This window comes from Pelodiscus sinensis, chromosome 21 (genome assembly GCF_049634645.1).
Source record: "Pelodiscus sinensis isolate JC-2024 chromosome 21, ASM4963464v1, whole genome shotgun sequence".
In the NCBI taxonomy this organism is placed as follows: Eukaryota; Metazoa; Chordata; order Testudines; family Trionychidae; genus Pelodiscus; species Pelodiscus sinensis.
This window is the reverse complement of record NC_134731.1, coordinates 8,802,679-8,819,174: the sequence shown is the minus strand read 5'-3', so window position 1 is coordinate 8,819,174 and position 16,496 is coordinate 8,802,679. Positions and strand designations below refer to the sequence as shown.

The 16,496-nt window shown below is 43.2% G+C and overlaps 1 protein-coding gene across 2 annotated transcripts; it reads right to left on the bottom strand.

Moving 5' to 3' along the window:
• Positions 1 to 1,586: 1,586 nt before the first annotated feature.
• Positions 1,587 to 12,297, bottom strand: C21H17orf78 (chromosome 21 C17orf78 homolog). 2 transcript variants are annotated; one of them, XM_075904778.1, is made up of 8 exons: positions 12,067 to 12,297; positions 11,728 to 11,920; positions 10,415 to 10,498; positions 6,934 to 7,212; positions 4,476 to 4,586; positions 3,905 to 4,035; positions 2,525 to 2,635; positions 1,587 to 1,721 (listed from the first exon to the last, which is right to left on the bottom strand). In XM_075904778.1, the coding sequence occupies exons 2-7, from the start codon at positions 11,783 to 11,785 to the stop codon at positions 2,537 to 2,539; spliced, it is 762 nt and encodes a 253-aa protein (XP_075760893.1). In that variant the 5' UTR covers positions 11,786 to 11,920; positions 12,067 to 12,297; the 3' UTR covers positions 1,587 to 1,721; positions 2,525 to 2,536. The 2 variants fall into 2 exon arrangements, with proteins under 2 accessions (XP_075760893.1, XP_075760892.1); XM_075904777.1 differs by having other exon boundaries at positions 11,728 to 11,906.
• Between the last annotated feature and the right edge of the window lie 4,199 nt (positions 12,298 to 16,496).

The following is a 16,496-nucleotide window of genomic DNA, read 5'->3' as shown; positions in this document are numbered from 1 at the left end:
GAATGATATGGATGCTCAGATATCAAAAGGGGGAGAGGATAGCCCATAAACTTTGGTAAGAAGAAAATGTTTGTTTTAATGAAATCTTCCAAACCAAAAAACAATGATCCTTTCCAAAACCTGTGTATCTTTGTGTCAGTGGAATAACAAGTAATTAATGTTTTCCATGGACTGGCGTCTGTTTTCCATTGGTAATAGTCATTCTATTATCCGTTTAGCTGAAAATAACACACAGTTCCTGCAAATATGCTAAACACCAGTACATCACCCCTTCATGATAGACTCTGCCAGGACTTTTCATAAGTGATCTAGTAAGGTGACATGGATGACAGTTATGAGTCTTGGTACAGAAGAAGGTGCATGATGGAGAGTGAGAATAGGCTAGGAAGAAGAGTGAGGAATGAGACAGGATATAAGGATGACATGAAGGTGGATATGTAGGTGGCAGGCAGTGATCCAAAGGTTTGAGATGAAGATGAGAAATAGAGATTGTGAGTAGTTCTAGTCCTGCTCTCTGCTCAGCACAATTTATTGCATTTGCTGTTTGAAACTGATTCCTTTTGGAATTTGGAAATTCCACATCATGTATAATAAAACTCCTGTCAGTTCCAGAACTTTCCCAAATGTTTTTCAATGCATTTATAGTTCATTTTCCTAGTTATATAATACAGTTTGTATAATACAAATACATTTATGACTAACCTCTGTTCTCTGGAACAAAATCTTTCATGGTGTGACACTGCTAAATTCAGTGGAAATATACAATGGAGGAGTTTAATCTCCACTTTCTGTAGTAGTCCATAAATAAGCTTCCTAAATTGATGAATTCCCAGGTTCCTCCCTGCACCGTTCCCATCCATCTGCAGTCTAGAGCCTTTGTGATCTTTCCCTGACTGCTTCCTAATGCTGTGTTTGTTACATTCTGGTCATCTTGTACTCACTTGACAACTATGTTATCTGTGTTGTGGAGGGGGCTATTGGGGGCACTGAGAGGGATTTGAATGGAGTCAGTGAATCTTGTTTTGCAGAAAGACCTGGGATTTAGAAATGACACAGCTGAGACTCCCTGTAGAATATGGTTACACATGTGCCAGAAATTTCATAATTTATCCCCTGTAGCACAGTAATATTCTAGTGGCGTAACACCAGGATCACTTTGGGCGTGTTTACTGCAGCATCGCTCTTCTGGGTCAGTCAAATACATTTTTATTTATTATGACTGCATCTGATGTCCGAAGGTCTCGCGGAGATTAAGGCAAATTTGTACAGATTTTTATATACACATATGTATGCACTGATTATTCTAAATAATATTTCATGCTTTCAAATATATTGTTATGTTCTGGTCATGCAGTAAGCTCTGCAGAGGTGTCCACCTATTTTCTGTAAGATTGGTATTGTAGCTAGTAGCAATTGCCTCTTCCAAACAACCAAAACTTCCTAAAAAAAAGTTATTGTCGCTATTCAAATGTGACATGTTTTTATGCCTATTGTGATGTTAATTTTGTCTGAAATTTTGTATGTCCCCATGGAGGATGGGTGATGCTGATTTAGAAAGACAGAATCTAGATTGCTTAGAGGAAGTGTTCTTTTCGCAATTAGGCTAGAAGGCCACTTTTATTCATTTTTTGCAGATCTTTGGCATTTAATTATTTACACAAGATTTTGAAATGAAGTGTGTTCTCTTTTGCAGGCTTCAAATGTTGCCTTCAGCCATTCATCTGTGAACATACAACAGGGGTGGTCAATAATTTTTGACGGGGGACCATTCCAAGATTTTTGGAATGTGATTGAAGGCCATACTTTTCCAGAATATTAATGGAGGAGGTGAGGGGTCTGGGATGGAGGTTGAGTACAGAAGGGAGCTTTGGATACGGGATTGGGGTGCAGCAGGGAGAATGGGGTCTCAGAGGGAGTTTGGGTGAAGAAGACGGGACTGGGATGCAGGATTTTGGGATGTGACCTAGGCTAGGAGGGGATTGTGATCTGAGACAGGAGACTGGGGTGCCAGATCTGGGAGGGGGTATAGGTACAGTAGGGGCAAAGGGTTTGAGTAGGGGGGGGCAGAGGGTTGGAGAAGGGAGGGGCTAGGGTGCCAGAGGCAGGCTCTGCTAGGAGGCATTTACCAGCAGAAACCTAAGGCAGACTGACAGCTGCAGGCTGCTTGCAGCTCCACATGGCTCTGCTGTGGGCATGAGAGGGAAGGGAAAGGGGAAGAAGGATGGATGAGGAGGAAGGGAGAAGGCTTCCTACACTGCCTCTGCTCCCACAAAAATTCTCAGCTCATATTGGCCCAAAACTGAGAGATTGGCCAATGAGAGGTAAGAGATTTTGCTGGGGGGCGGGAACAGCATTAGAAGTCTCCCTCCTCCCTCCCCTGCCATACCAAGTGGATAACAGCTTCTTTTTTTTTAAATGTGAACTGATCTTTGCCTAAGGGTTGAAGGAGATCTGTATTGTTAAATGAAATAATTGTTACTGAACTACATTTAAAAAACTCTGTGGTTCCCTTTTTGTGACCCACCATGACACGTCCTTAAGATGATACAGAATTTGGGATGTCTGTGCTTTCTCTTTCTTGCCGTTTACATTTCTGAATACAGTTGCATCGCCGGCTCCAACGAAGGCATGGACGCTCAGAAAAGAAACAGAAGCCATTAGAAGGTTGGTAGGAAAGACGTTGACAGACCAAAACACCAAGAATTTGAAGCTAGCATAATGATGATTTGTTTCTAGAAAGACTAATCTGAATTTTGACAAGAATGCACTTCAGAGTGTAAAAGCATGAAACAATGTGGCTTTTGCCCCAGACATCTGCAGCATGGCATATGCCCTCTTGCGGGGGATCTTTGAATAATTAAATCTAGGGCCTACAAAACAACAGAGAGTCCACGTTAACCTGCCTTTTCTTGCAAGTCTTTTCTGTTTTCTCCTCTTCTACCTTTAGAAAATACTTAACTATTCCTCTCCTGGAGTCAAAAGTGTTCCTTTTGAGTGATGTCACTGCAAAACTGTGACAGAAGATTATAAAATTGTTTCCTTCCTATTTTGATTTAAATGCAACACCCCCACAGTGCTGTTTGTGTCTGTGCAGGTTTGGAGAGCAATGAGTCAGTCCAACAGATAAGCCTAAATTTCCCACAATCCAAAAGAGAGCCTGAATAACCTGTGTGTCTGATTGCATCTCATATGAAATCTCAAGGTTGCAACTGTGCTCAGGGATTGTATACAGGCAGTCCCTGGGTTACGTACAAGATAGGGACTGTAGGTTTGTTCTTAAGTTGAATTTGTATGTAAGTCGGAACGGGTACATATTGTAGGGGAAACTCTAGCCAAACATTTCTCCAGAGCTCAGTTTTATTCTCCCACACCACATTTCCCTCAATCCTTTATTCTCAAGCTGAGGTGTCTGCTGAGAAAAGCCGCTCCGTGTCTCCCTAGTCTGCTGGGGGGGAGCGCTAGCTTCGCGTCTCCCTGGTCTGCTGAGGGGAAGCAGCTAGTGCGGGGTTGCCTCACCCCGTTTGTAAGTAGGGATCCGATGTAAGTCGGATCCATGTAACCCGGGGACTGCCTGTACTCTATTAGCAACAGGCAAAACATGTCATGGTAGGAATTCATATTAAGTGTGAGGAATTGCTTGTTTTGGCAGAGTTCCAATTATGCCATTTTAGGTCATAGACCCTTTCACTAGAGAGTGGTTACTCCAGTGGATCACAGAAATTAGCAATTCTTTTAAAGGCATGAGCTCATAGAACTGAACTTTGTATCACTGGATCCAAAGGCCCTTAAACTCAGATCCTCGCATGTTTTATTATAACAATGGAAAAACTTAAATGATATTTAACTGTCGATAAAATATCCTTTGCAAATTGTCATAAGGGGCTGTGGTGCTCAGCATACTTACTGGAATGGGAACTTCAAATATGACAAACACAATGAAGGCTAGTGCACAAGGTAGCAGGATGCATGTAATTGCTGCTTTGAAATAGATGCTTTGTCTTTGTCTTTGTCTGAGCATCTTGTCTTCCTCTATGCCTGTGATTAGAAATGGAAAAAAATTCTCTCTGAATTAGATAAAATGCAGAAGACAGCGTGTTCCTCATTCATAGTTTGAGGATTTCTTCATCTAGGACAGTAATGCAGTACAGCCAAATCTGATAGAACATTTCATTAACACTTAGTCTTTTTGACATCCTTATCTGAATATATCATTTTAGAATGGTTCATGCTTAATTGAAAGATAAAAAGCAAGAGCATACTTCCAATGAGAGAAAGATAGTGCTCAAATTTTGCTCACCAATACAAATAAGCAAAATTGCAGAAGAAAGATGACAGTTGTTACACTATGAAAACTTGCAAGATTTGTGTGTGTGGGATCTAAAAACTGTCTTCCTTCTCCCATGCTTACATATGTTGCTGCTCTTGGTTGCTGAGCATCTCAGTGCTGACTATGCAGAGAAAACTTTTTCTACTACCTGAGCTGCTGTTCTGTTGGCTTACAGCTGTGGCATACAGTTGCTTTGCAGAAATGTCAAGCTCCAACCGTTTTGCCTTAATAATGCAATTTGATATCCCAACCAGAAACACTGTAAAAAGAATGAGATGTTTAAAACCAGTTGAAGGACATTTTTATCTATTTAAACAAGTTAGGGAAGAAAAGCAACTCAAAGACTAGAGAAAACTAAGCACTGGCATAATTGCCGACAACTGGTAAAATAGTAGGCAGTTTGTAACTGAATACCGGTATCTTGCAATGTAATGTTAGGCATGGTGATGTACTGAGATGTTTTTGCCAATGTTCCTTCATTTGAGAACTTTTTTTTTTTTTAGACTAAGACTATAAACTATTGTTGTGCAGTTCCTGTAATAACCAATAGCCATATTTCTTAATTGCTTTGTAAAGCACTTTTGGGGTACACAGAATATGGAAGTTGCTCCATAAAACTGGATTAGTTTCTGAATTAGGTTTATAACACTGTTCAGAGGAGGGATATGGGCTAGAGCATGGATAGTCTAATATATTTGCCCTGTACCCTTACAGAACAGAAATTTAGAAGTCTTTTGTTATGCAATGTTGAGTCAGCAGTGTGAAGCAAAGCCTTAGCTTTTAGCTTTATTGTGGGCACAATATAAGGCATTTGCAGCATTCAAGCTCAGGGACAGAGGAGGAGGAGGAGTGGGGATGGAGCATGAATAAACGGATTCATGGCACTCTGAAAGTGCTGGGGGGTGGGAGGGAGGAGTAGGCTATGTGGGGCTCCAGTGCACGAGAGGTGCATGAGGGAAGGGGGCAGACAGAGGGTGCTTGGGCTCCTGGCGGAACCCCAGTGGGCCACAGGCTGCAAGTTGCCCACCACTTGCAAATATGTGGCCCATTGAGATGAAGGAGGGTGACTCGTGGCCTGCTCACTAGTCTTGGTTGCCCTTTGCTGAAGTTTGGATTGTAGATTTTTGGATTGTAGATTTTGCAGTGAAGTTGCGTGTGGGTTTTACTCGTGAAAACTTATGCCCTAATAAATCTGTTAATCTCTAAAGTGCCACAGGATCCTTGTTGTTTTTGCAGATACAGGCTAGTACGGCTACCCCCTGAGACTTTACTGTGTTTTAGATGTGGTAGTGCATTATGCCACACACTTGGGCTTTTGCACGCCTGTAGTGCAATTTGGGGTCACAGTTAAAACAATGCTGTCCCGTCTACTACTATCACGTTTAACTGTGTCTGTGGACTACTGCATAGCAACAGAATTCCCCAGCTCTGTAGGAATTAGTGTAACTGGGACCATTATAAAGAAAACCAATTCATTTTGTGTATGTGGCTTGATACAGAATGAGCTTTCTAAAATCTTCTGGAAGATCCCTGGAACACAGTGGGTGGGGGCAAGCCTGCAGTTCACTTTTCTCAGACTATTCAGCATAGAAAACAAAATCAAACAAAGAGCTGGATTATTATACTATGAATAGTAATTATAGTTATATATTATGCTGATAATAAGATGTCATGATAATCTGACCTTACACTGACTGCTGCTAAGATATAGGAGGGATATTTACTTCCTTAATGTTTAGCATTGCACAATTAAGTGGTTTCTCACCTCTGTATCTTATGTATTGAAAAATAAAATTGAATCTTAGAATAATGTGACTTTATAATACTAAAATACATTTTAATTTTTTTTTACAAATGTATCTGCTGAGAGATATTTTGTTTTCATAAATCCTTTTGTTGCTGGCAAGGTATCAACTGTTTGTGGATAAAGCCTAACATTATGCCTTTTTGACATGCCTAAAAAATATAAAAACAACTTTTTTAAAAGTCAATCTTTCTAAGAGTGCACCAAAAAGTCAAAAATAAAGTTTTAAGCTAGCAATTTAGGAGAAAGATTGGATGGCTAAGTATGACTGAAGCTAGTTGCTGTTAGCCATTCAATCTTTCTCCTAAATTGCTAGCTTAAAACTTTATTTTTGACTTTTTACACGGCGGGGGGGGGGGGGAGGTGAGAGGGCGAGCAGGGTTGGCAGGGGATGCTCGAGACAGGCTGGGGAGAATAACTGGCTGGGGGAGAGCACTGGGCTGGCAGGGCAGCCGGTGGCGGCCATGCGGGTCGGGAGTATTATGGGCTGGGGCATGCCTATGGCAGGACGGAGGTCTGCTTGTGGCATGTTCTTACCCACAGTGCCACGCAACCAGCTCCCCTCCTCCATGAGCTGAGGCTCACCTGTGACAGCTCCCATGGTCAGGCTGGTGGCGGGGGGGAGGCAGTGGTGAGAGGCAGCGGCAGAGCATACCTGCAGGGGCGGTAGCCGCGTTGGCGTGTGCATAGGAGTGGCAAGTTGAAAATCCCATGACAGACAGACAAGAACAGTGGCTGCTTTATAAGATTGTCTAATAAGAATATGCTATAATGAACAAAGTTGGGTTTTTTTGCTTTTTACCTTTGCCTGTAAGGTTAAGTTCAGTCAGAAACCTTTGTTTATAAACCTCTGTTGTTAAAAGACAGCTGTGGCCAGTAGAAATGCTTTCCTTTGGATCCATGATGATTTTCAGGCTTTGGAGGGTACATTTAATGTTTGGTTTATATAGTGTTTTTACAAACATCTTCTGTGAGTAAAGGAGATTTACTTGTATGGAGCCAAGCAGATCAGAGCATTGCAAAGTGGTGACGACTAAATGGTTTCTGCTTAGCTCCTCTTTTGTCAGTGTTTTTTCAGACTCTGGAGATAGGAAAGGAAAAATATAACTACTAGGAAGTCCTTGTTCTAAATTATTTAGTATTTCTCTTCAACAAGAGTTCAGGTAATCAAATTGGTTCTGAACATTATGGTATTACACAAGCACAGATACACACAACTGTTAATATTACAGTGAGGAAAAATGACCAGATTTTCAGTTTGTGTAACCCATTCCCTAGGTTCTTTTCCTGAACTATTATTCTTTTAAAACACTACAAAATGCTCATTTAATGTAATTGCCCATTTTGTATCCAGTCTAACACTAGTTATATTTTTGTGTTAACTGTGTTGCCCATGGCTGCATGCAGTATTCAGTGTGCCATGGGTGTAATGTATCTAGTGGCATTATGACATTTTCTCTCTTATTATCCCTTTCCTAATGGTTCGTAACATAGTTAGCTTTTTTTGACTTGCTGCATTTTGAGCAAGTGTTTTCAGACCCATTCAACAGTGACACAGGTCTCTTGAGTGGTAGCAGCTTATTTAAATTCCATCATTGTGTATTGGTAGTTGGGACTGTATCTTCCAAAGTATATTACTTTGCATTTATCAGCGTTGACTTTCATCTACCACTGTGTTGCCCAGTCACCTAGTCTTGTGAGATCCCTTTGTAACTGTTCACAGTCAGCTTTGGAATTAATTATCTTGAGTAATTTTGTATCATTTGCAAACTTAGCCAACTTGCTATTTACTGCATGGGTTCCCAAACTGGGGTGTGTGTGAAGAAATTCCAGAGGGGGCGCGAGGCGACCCAGCCTCCCCCCGCCATCAAGTTTTGCTTCCCTGTTCAGTTCCTTTTTTTCTTTTTTTTCCTTTTTTGCTCAACAAGTTTTGCTGCTATTTGGGGGGGGGGGGCTGAGGGTTTTTCAAAAATCAGAAAGGGGGGCGTGATGCCAAAAAGTTTGGGAACCACTGATTTACTTTATTCCCTTTTCCAGATCCCAGTACAGGTCCTTGAAGGACCTGGCCCATGGGTAGTTGGTGAAGGTAGAGGTAAGGGACGCAAACCCCAGCCCCATCTCTAGCCCCACCCTTTCTGCTGAGGTCTGTGTCCCCCCGGAGGCAGGACAACATGCTCCACCGCACGCACATGCCCCCCAACCATGGGGAGGAGAGCGGGTGGGCACGTGGTGTGGGAGCACCAGAGGAGGGAAGCAGGTACGCGGTGCAGCCCCAGTCCTGGAGCACCAGGAGAAAGACGAGGGCACGCAGCTCCAGCTTCCCCACCTGGAGCACAGGCAAGGTGGTTGCTGGAGGCAGCAAAACTCCACCCCTAGAACAACTACAAAAGGCATTTTGGGGGTGGAGTGTGGGCAGGGCCCTGCCTGGCGGTTTGGGCAGGGAAACCTTTCAACTGCCTAGGCTACCGGATACCATGACCTGGTCATTTATTTTTCTTCATTATGTTGTCCGTTGATTCCTATTGTTTTGTTTCCTTTTAACCAATTGCTGATCCATGGGAGGACCTTCCCTCTTACCTGGTGATTGCTTGCTTTGCTTAAGAACCTTTGGTGAGAGACCTTGTCAAAGGCTTTCTAGAAGTGCAAATAAACTACATCTACTGACTCTCCCTTGTCCACATGTTTGTTGACCCCCTCAAAGAACTCTAATAGATTGAGTTCCTTTTGTAAAACGTGTTGACTATTTCCCAACATACCATATTTTACTATGTGTCTGATAATTCTGTTCTTTACTGTAGTTTCAGCCAATTTCCCTGGTACTGAAGTTAGGTTCCAGAGCTGATCCTGGCAACTACTTTCTTAAACCATTGGTGCCACATTAGCTATCCACAATTCATCTGGCGCAAAAACTGATTTAAGCAATAATTTCCCTATCCTTAGTAATTCTGCAATTTCATATTTGAGTTCCTTCAGAACTCTTAGGTGAATACTATCTGGTACTGGTGACTTTTAATATATCAGTTTGTTCCAAAAACCTCTATTAATACCTCAGTCTATCATAGTTCCTCAGATATGTCACCTCTGCATCCCATACTGAGGGAGATACAAAGCCAGTTAATATAACAATAGTTGAAATATTCCACATTGCATTTTCTGTCCTTGTAGTCTCTCTAATGTCCGTGAACATTTCACAGTCACCAACATCCTCCTGCTCAAGTGGTTGGGACTAAATTTCTACTGATAAATGCATGCTTGTTCAAGCCTGGTATTTCTGTCTATCAATGTTCTCTGGTACAGTTTGATTTTTACTTTGACTCAGTGCTTTCTTTCTATCGTGCCACTCCCCCACCAGCGTGACTTACTCAGGATGTGTCTAGACCACACCTCTCTGTTGACAGAGAGATGTAGATTAGGCACATTGAAATTGCTATTGAAGCAGGGATTTAAATATCCCGCACCTCATTAGCATAAACATGGCTGCCGCTTTCATTCAAAACGGAGATTTTTCTAAAAAAAAGGCAGTCTAGACACGGATCTGTTGAAAATAAAGCCTTTTTTGACAGATCCTGTAAACCTCATTTTTCGAAGTAATTTCAAAATAAAGCACTATTCCAAGGTTTACAGGAACATCAGAATAGCGAGCCTGTTGTATTTCAAAATAATGGGCTTGCTCAAAAAATGCGGAATAGCTTTTTCTGGTATCCCAAAATAGCTTCACAGTGTAGACATACCCTATGCACCTCCTCACCAGTTGTCTTCACTCCTTAGTTTAAAAACAAATCCTCTACAAGCTTAAATTTTGTGTGTCAGCAATTGGGTTCTTTGTGGTTTAGATGGAGCCCATCCTTCCTGAATAAGCTCCTGCTTCCCCAAAAAATTCCCTCATTCCTAATAAATCTGAAACCTTTCTCTCTAAATTATAATCTCATCCATGCATTGAGACCCTGCAGTGTTGCCTTTCTGGCCTTGTTTGTGAAACTGGAGTCATTTCACTTGTCATGGAGATTCTGGACTTTGCTCTTACTGAGCAGTCTAAATTTGGACTCCAGGAACTCTCTCCTATTTTTCCTTATGTCAGTGGTACCTACATGTACCATGACCGCTGAGTGATCCTCACCACTGCACGTACGTTTGTCTAGATGTCTCTTGAGATATGCAGTCTTGGCATCTGGCAGGCAATTTACCACTTGACTTTTCCCAGTTATAACAAACTTATCTATATATATTTATAATAAATGAATCCTCCTTTGCTCTTACCTTGCTCTTCCAACTAACTTCCCTACCTTGCAGTAAGATGTTCATGCTCCTTGTGTTTTCAGACTGTACTTCTGAAGAATTTTCCACACTGCAGTCATAATCTCTGAGATCTGAGTTGGAATGGACAGATTACTAGATTCTAATCATATGTACATTTTCCAACTTGTACCCCATGTGGTTTTTTAAAAAATGACATCCAACTACCCTCTTTATTTTTCTCCACAACTTTAATAGCAATTAGCATTGTTCTGATTAATAAAGTCTAGATTATGACAAATTTACAGTGAATTTGGGAAGTGGAGAAGAAATGTGTGGATCTGGGGTCTTGGATCAGCATACTGTAGATGTGGAAGTGGGTGAAAATGTATATCCAGAGCTAAACTTTTCCTGATCTTCCTATGTGCATGTTTTCGGAGTCAAGAGTTTGGTTTGAGCTCTACACGCTCTATTCTGAAAGGGATTTTATAATGTTATAGATAATAAAAGTGTGAAACTAATATACTGCCACCATTGTGAATAAATAAAATCAAGAAAGAAAGTTGATACTGGAGTAGAGTTATTTACTATGTATGGTCTTAAGATTGCTTGCATGGCAGTTCATCATCACTGTTAATTCAACTGTACTAGAAGTTCAAATTAGTAGTAATACAGAAGATCATTTAAGAAAGGGTTCTGAGGTCATTAAAGAGTAGGGATATGTTGCCAAATTTATATTTCAGTTTGGCCCAGTCAAACTCATGCTATAGCTTAAATTGGGTAGAGGTATTTTTGGTTGATTTTTTTTTGTTTTGTTTTGCATAAACCTGAGGCTGTAAATACTACATAAGCAAAATGTTATTCACACAAATTGTCAGTTCTTTGACACAGAGATACTATTGTGACTAGCAACTTTGAAATACCTTAGCTGTAGGTGTTAGTCTTGAGATGGTATGTTTAAGGAAGAAATATTCCTTCTCCATATTGTTGTTAGTGACTCAGGGAAGTTGAAAGCTCTTATGGCACTATTTGCATTGATTATCTCCTTATGTTTTCACCCTCTCATTTAAATGGTCAAAATTAATGAAACTGCTGAGTTTAGAGCTGCTGCAGCATATTGGCTATGTAGCAAGCCCCCTTATGAATGTCTAGAAAGTTTTTTGAGAATCCTTGAGTATGGGAGATGGCATTCTATTTATTTTTTTCTCATTCATTTCTAAAAGCCTTCAACAAGTGATATTTTCAGAGCAGTACCTAAACATTAATTAATTAACATAATTTATAAATATGACCTGTCCGAGACCCCTGTACACTTTTGATTTGGCTCTGTTAGAATTCTGCAAACAAAAAGCAGTCCACTTACCTTTTGGGCTGAAGCTGTGGTAGATAAACAGTAAACTAAACACTAATATTGTGTCCATAATATTGACATGAATACAATATTTGTGTTCATGAAATCCTTTTCACTCTTTTTGCTTTCACTCATGAATCCTGTCTAGTTGCTTTGGTTGGTAAAGAGTAGTGTTGTAACAGCTCCGGTTCCTGTTTAAAACTCACTGTTTGAATATTGATTACTTATCAGGAGAGTTAAAAATAAGATGGTTTATTCATTGCAGTTTGATCCATTCCTAGATTGATAATTGCTTTGATCCAGTTAAGAGAGGTGCAGGATTTGCTTACTGTTTGACCTGAATAAACTTACCTCTGAGTATAATTTTCCCTCAGTGTATAGAGCTTGCATGAGACCCAATGCACTACATAAGGATAAGCCCCATGTAAAGCATCTGAATGGGGTGTAACTAGTAAGAAAGACCTTTGCCTTACTGGGGTGAATTTCACTGCCCTAAATAAGATAGCTTAGCTGGCTGAGCAGGCTGAGAAGTTTTTCACCTGCCTGCTACATACTACATTTTATTCTGTTCTGTTTTAGGTTCTTATATGATATTCATCACCATGGTATCCAAAAACCTTCTAGAATTCGAAGATGAAACAAGAAGACCACTGTTGATCACCAGTCAACAGTGTCACATTGTTGCACAAAAAACCAACCCACCAAAGAAACAAAAAAGCAAACATTCTGGGAGGTATTAGCAGGAATGTCATAAGTGAGACACAAGAAATAATTATTCTGCTCTACTGTGCACCAATTAAGTCTCAGCTGGAGTTTAGTGTCCAGCTCTGGACATCATGTTTTAGGAAAGATGTGGACGAATTGAAGGAAGTTCAGAGGAAAACAATAAAAATAATTAAAGGTCTAGACAACATGACCTATGAGACAAGAATGAAAAAACTGGGTTTGTTTAGTCAGCAAAAGAGAAGACTGAGAGGGGATATAACTGTTTCCAAGTACTGTACCAAAAAGTTGTACAAGGAGGAGGGAGAAGAATTATTCTTCTTAACCTCTGATGATTGAACAAGAAGCAAGTAAAGGAGATTTAGGAAAATTTTCCACCTGTCGGGATCGCCAAACACTGGAATAAATTACCTAGGGAGATTGTGGAATCTCCATTATTGGAGATTTTTAGGAGCAGGTTAAATGAACACCACCTGTCAGAAATGATGCGGATGATGCTTAATCTTGCCATGAGTGCAGGGGGACTGGATTAAATGACCTCTCCATGTCCCTTCCAGTCCTATGATTCTATACTAACTTTAGTTTCTTCTTCGAGTGGCCCTGTGGGTGCTCCACTCTAGGGCTGTGTCTAGACTACATGCCTCTGTCGTAAGAGGCATGTAGTTTAGACCCATAGGCAAAGGCAAATGATCATTTAAATCATGGCTTCATTTGCCTTTGCCAAAACAACAAATCTACATGGCTCCGTCGACAGAGCCATGTAGTTTAGACGTACCCTAGGTCGGGTCCATCCCGGCGCCGCTGGTCGGAAGATTTCAGAGCCATCTTCGGTGGTCTGCACATGCCCCCTGCAGCGCGCCGCTTTCGTGCCTTTGATCACGAGCGCAGACCAGGCCCCCCCCCCCCCCCCCAGTTCCTCTCAACCGTCCTAGGTTGCTGTGGCGGAGCTTTGTGATCTCCTCAGACACAGAGCAAATCCTGTCAGAAAGAATTGTAAAATAGTTAGTCTTTGTTCAGTAGTTAGTTTCCTGTTAGTTAGTTAGTTAGTTTTGGGGGGGGGAAAAAAAAAGAAAAGAGAAAGACGTTGTTCTAGTCAATTTCTGCCAGTTTGCCTAGTCAATTTAATCATGCCTGGGACACCAGGATTCAAACGGTGTTCCCGGTGCAAAGAAGCTATGCCAGCCTCAGACGGTCACACAGTCTGTGTCCGTTGTTTGGGGGAGTCCCATGTACCCAAAAATGCGCTCATTGCTTGAAATTAACCCCGCAGGCGCGCAGGGACAGGGATCTCCGGCTCAAGCTTCTTCTCTGCGACAAGGCTCTTCAGCCTGTACAAACTTCACAGGAACAAATAACTGCTCCGAAGAGAAGGGCGCTATCACCAGGAGTGCCTAAAAGAAAAAAGAAAAAGGCTTCTCCCGCCCGCTCTCTCCCCGCCGTCCCCCTGCTGCGGGTGAGTCAGGACAAGTCGGAGGCAGCAACAGTGGGCATTCGACCAGCATCTAAATCACTTTCCCGGTTTGTGGCAGAATCATCAAAGCCGCGCACAGTTTCGCCTCCTGCAGCAGCTTCCCCTATTCATAGGGAGCATTCACAGACCAGAACCCCTTGGGGGATAAGCTGGCCATGCCACTAATGCCACCAACGATGCCGCCTGACAAGAAACCGTCCCTGCAGCAGCGGGACGAGTCAGGAGCGGCACCGGAGTCTGCACCGCTGAGGGCACCCCCGACCCCTCCACAGGAGCGAGCACTGGCCGCTCCAGAGAAGAGACAGCGGCACCGGGAGACCACGGCTCACTGCGCCGTAGACACGGTGCCGACAGGGCGGACGGCACCGTAAGAGAGCAATTCCCCCGGAGTGCCCCGGGTGCCGTGAGAGCACTCGCTCCATGCCGGGGGAGATCATTTACTCGGTGCCGTGTGAGATCATTCACTCCTGGCCGAGAGCTGCTCAGTCCTCCCACCCCTCCCCGAGATTACAATCAACCTCTCTGCCTCCAAGACATTCTCAGCTAGGTGCGTGCTGAGCGTAACCATGGCAACCAGCAGGAGACCTGACAGCTGCTCTGCAGTCCCGGGCAGCTGTTCCTACTAAGACAGCAAGGAAATCAGCATCTAGAAACCATTCCAGGTCGCCTTCACCGTACTTCTCGCCTGAGCCTTCCCCACCTGCATGTCACTCAGACAGGGGGGCTTATTCCTCTGCATATAGTAATGCTAATAGACGCTCCTGCTCGAATTACTCCTATAGATGTGTGTCTCCACATAGATCTCGCTCGCCGACCTACTCTCGTCCCAGATCATATCGGAGCAGGCATGGCAGCAGATATGCATCAAGGAGATCATCTCCTGACTATGATTATCATGCTTACAGGAGTTATCATGCCCCTATAAAGAAGGGCAGATCACACTCCCATTCCCACTCTTGCTGTTGCCATCAGCCTTATCATAGACGATCTTCCCCACATGCTCCAGAATATCAAAGACCTCAGTCACCGAAGCCGCCCCTTCCCATGGCCCCCTCAGTATCAGTCCTTTCTGATCCGTAGGAGGGTCAAATTTCGGATACAGACGAGCACACGCCTGCAGCTTCCCCTGGGGATGTCCAATCATCCTCCCCAGATGACGCAGTTTTCGTGGCGGATCCTTCACCACCGGACGATGCCCGTGAATTCCAAGACCTATTCAAGAGGGTGGCACAGTCGCAGGAAGTTCAACTAATGGACGTGCAGGTGAAACAACATAAGTTGTGGAAGAACTTGCACCCTAGGCATCAGTCCAGAGCGGCTTTCCCGCTAGATAAGGCAATTCTAGAGTCGGCTTCAGAGATCTGGAACACGCCAGCTTCAGTTACCCCATCGTGTAAAAGGGCTGAGAAAAGATATTTCATAGCAGCCAAAGGGGCAGAGTTCCTGTTCACTCACTCCCAGCCCAATTCACTGATGGTGGACGCAGCCTTGCAGAGAGCAAAGAGCCCACAGGTCAGAAATTCAGCAGCTGACAAGGATGCAAAAAAGCTAGACATCTTTGGACGGAAGGTGTATTCTTCATCCATGCTTCTCCTGCGTATCGCTAATTATGCGGCGCTCTTGTCCAATCATAGCTTCGATAAAATTGCAAGATTGATGGAAATTGCACAATGAATCTCCGAGGCCGATAGGGTTCTCCTCCGTGAGATAATTCAAGAGGGCTATGCGTGTGCCAGAGCAGGTCTGCAGATTGCCAGTGACATGGCTGACACAGCGGCGCGAACGGTAGCTATGGCAGTATCCATGCAAAGGGCCTCATGGCTAACAACGGCCACAGTACCCAGAGAACTACAATCCAAGGTGGAGGATCTCCCCTTTGATAGGATTAAGCTCTTCGCGGAAAAAACGTATGACGTACTCCATACAGGGAAGGACTCGCGAACAACCTTACGTACTCTCGGAATATACGTCCCACCTTTCCGCCGCAGACGATATTTTCCATTCCAAAAACGTTATGACTATCAATTCCGGAGACAACAAAACCGTCCTTATGATAAAGGTCATTCTAAGCAGAGGCCACAGCGCAGACGTCCTCACCCGGCTAGAGTGAACAATGCCGGGGCGCCCAAACAGCAGGTTTGACTTCCATGTCGAGGGCATGCTGAACACTCCAGTCGTTGCCAGAGATGCCAAGCCCATTTTTCATCACAGACTGCAACCCTATTACCATCAATGGGTTGCTGTAACGTCAGACAAATGGGTATTGGAGGTGATAAGATCCGGTCTCACCATCCCATTCACATCCCTCCCTCCTACCACCCCACCATCCCCGTCCCTTTTCAGGGACCCATCTCACGAGGATCTTCTGCAACAAGAGGCTTATCGCCTAGTATCCATCGGAGCGATAGAGAAGGTCCCAGAGGGCTTCAGAGGAAAAGGGTTCTATTCACGTTATTTCCTAACGCAAAAGAAAACGGGGGGATGGAGACCTATTCTGGATCTGCGCCAGTTGAATCACTACCTTCGAAAACAGCGATTCAAAATGGTGACGCTCACTACGATCATTCCAGCTCTGGACAACAACGAT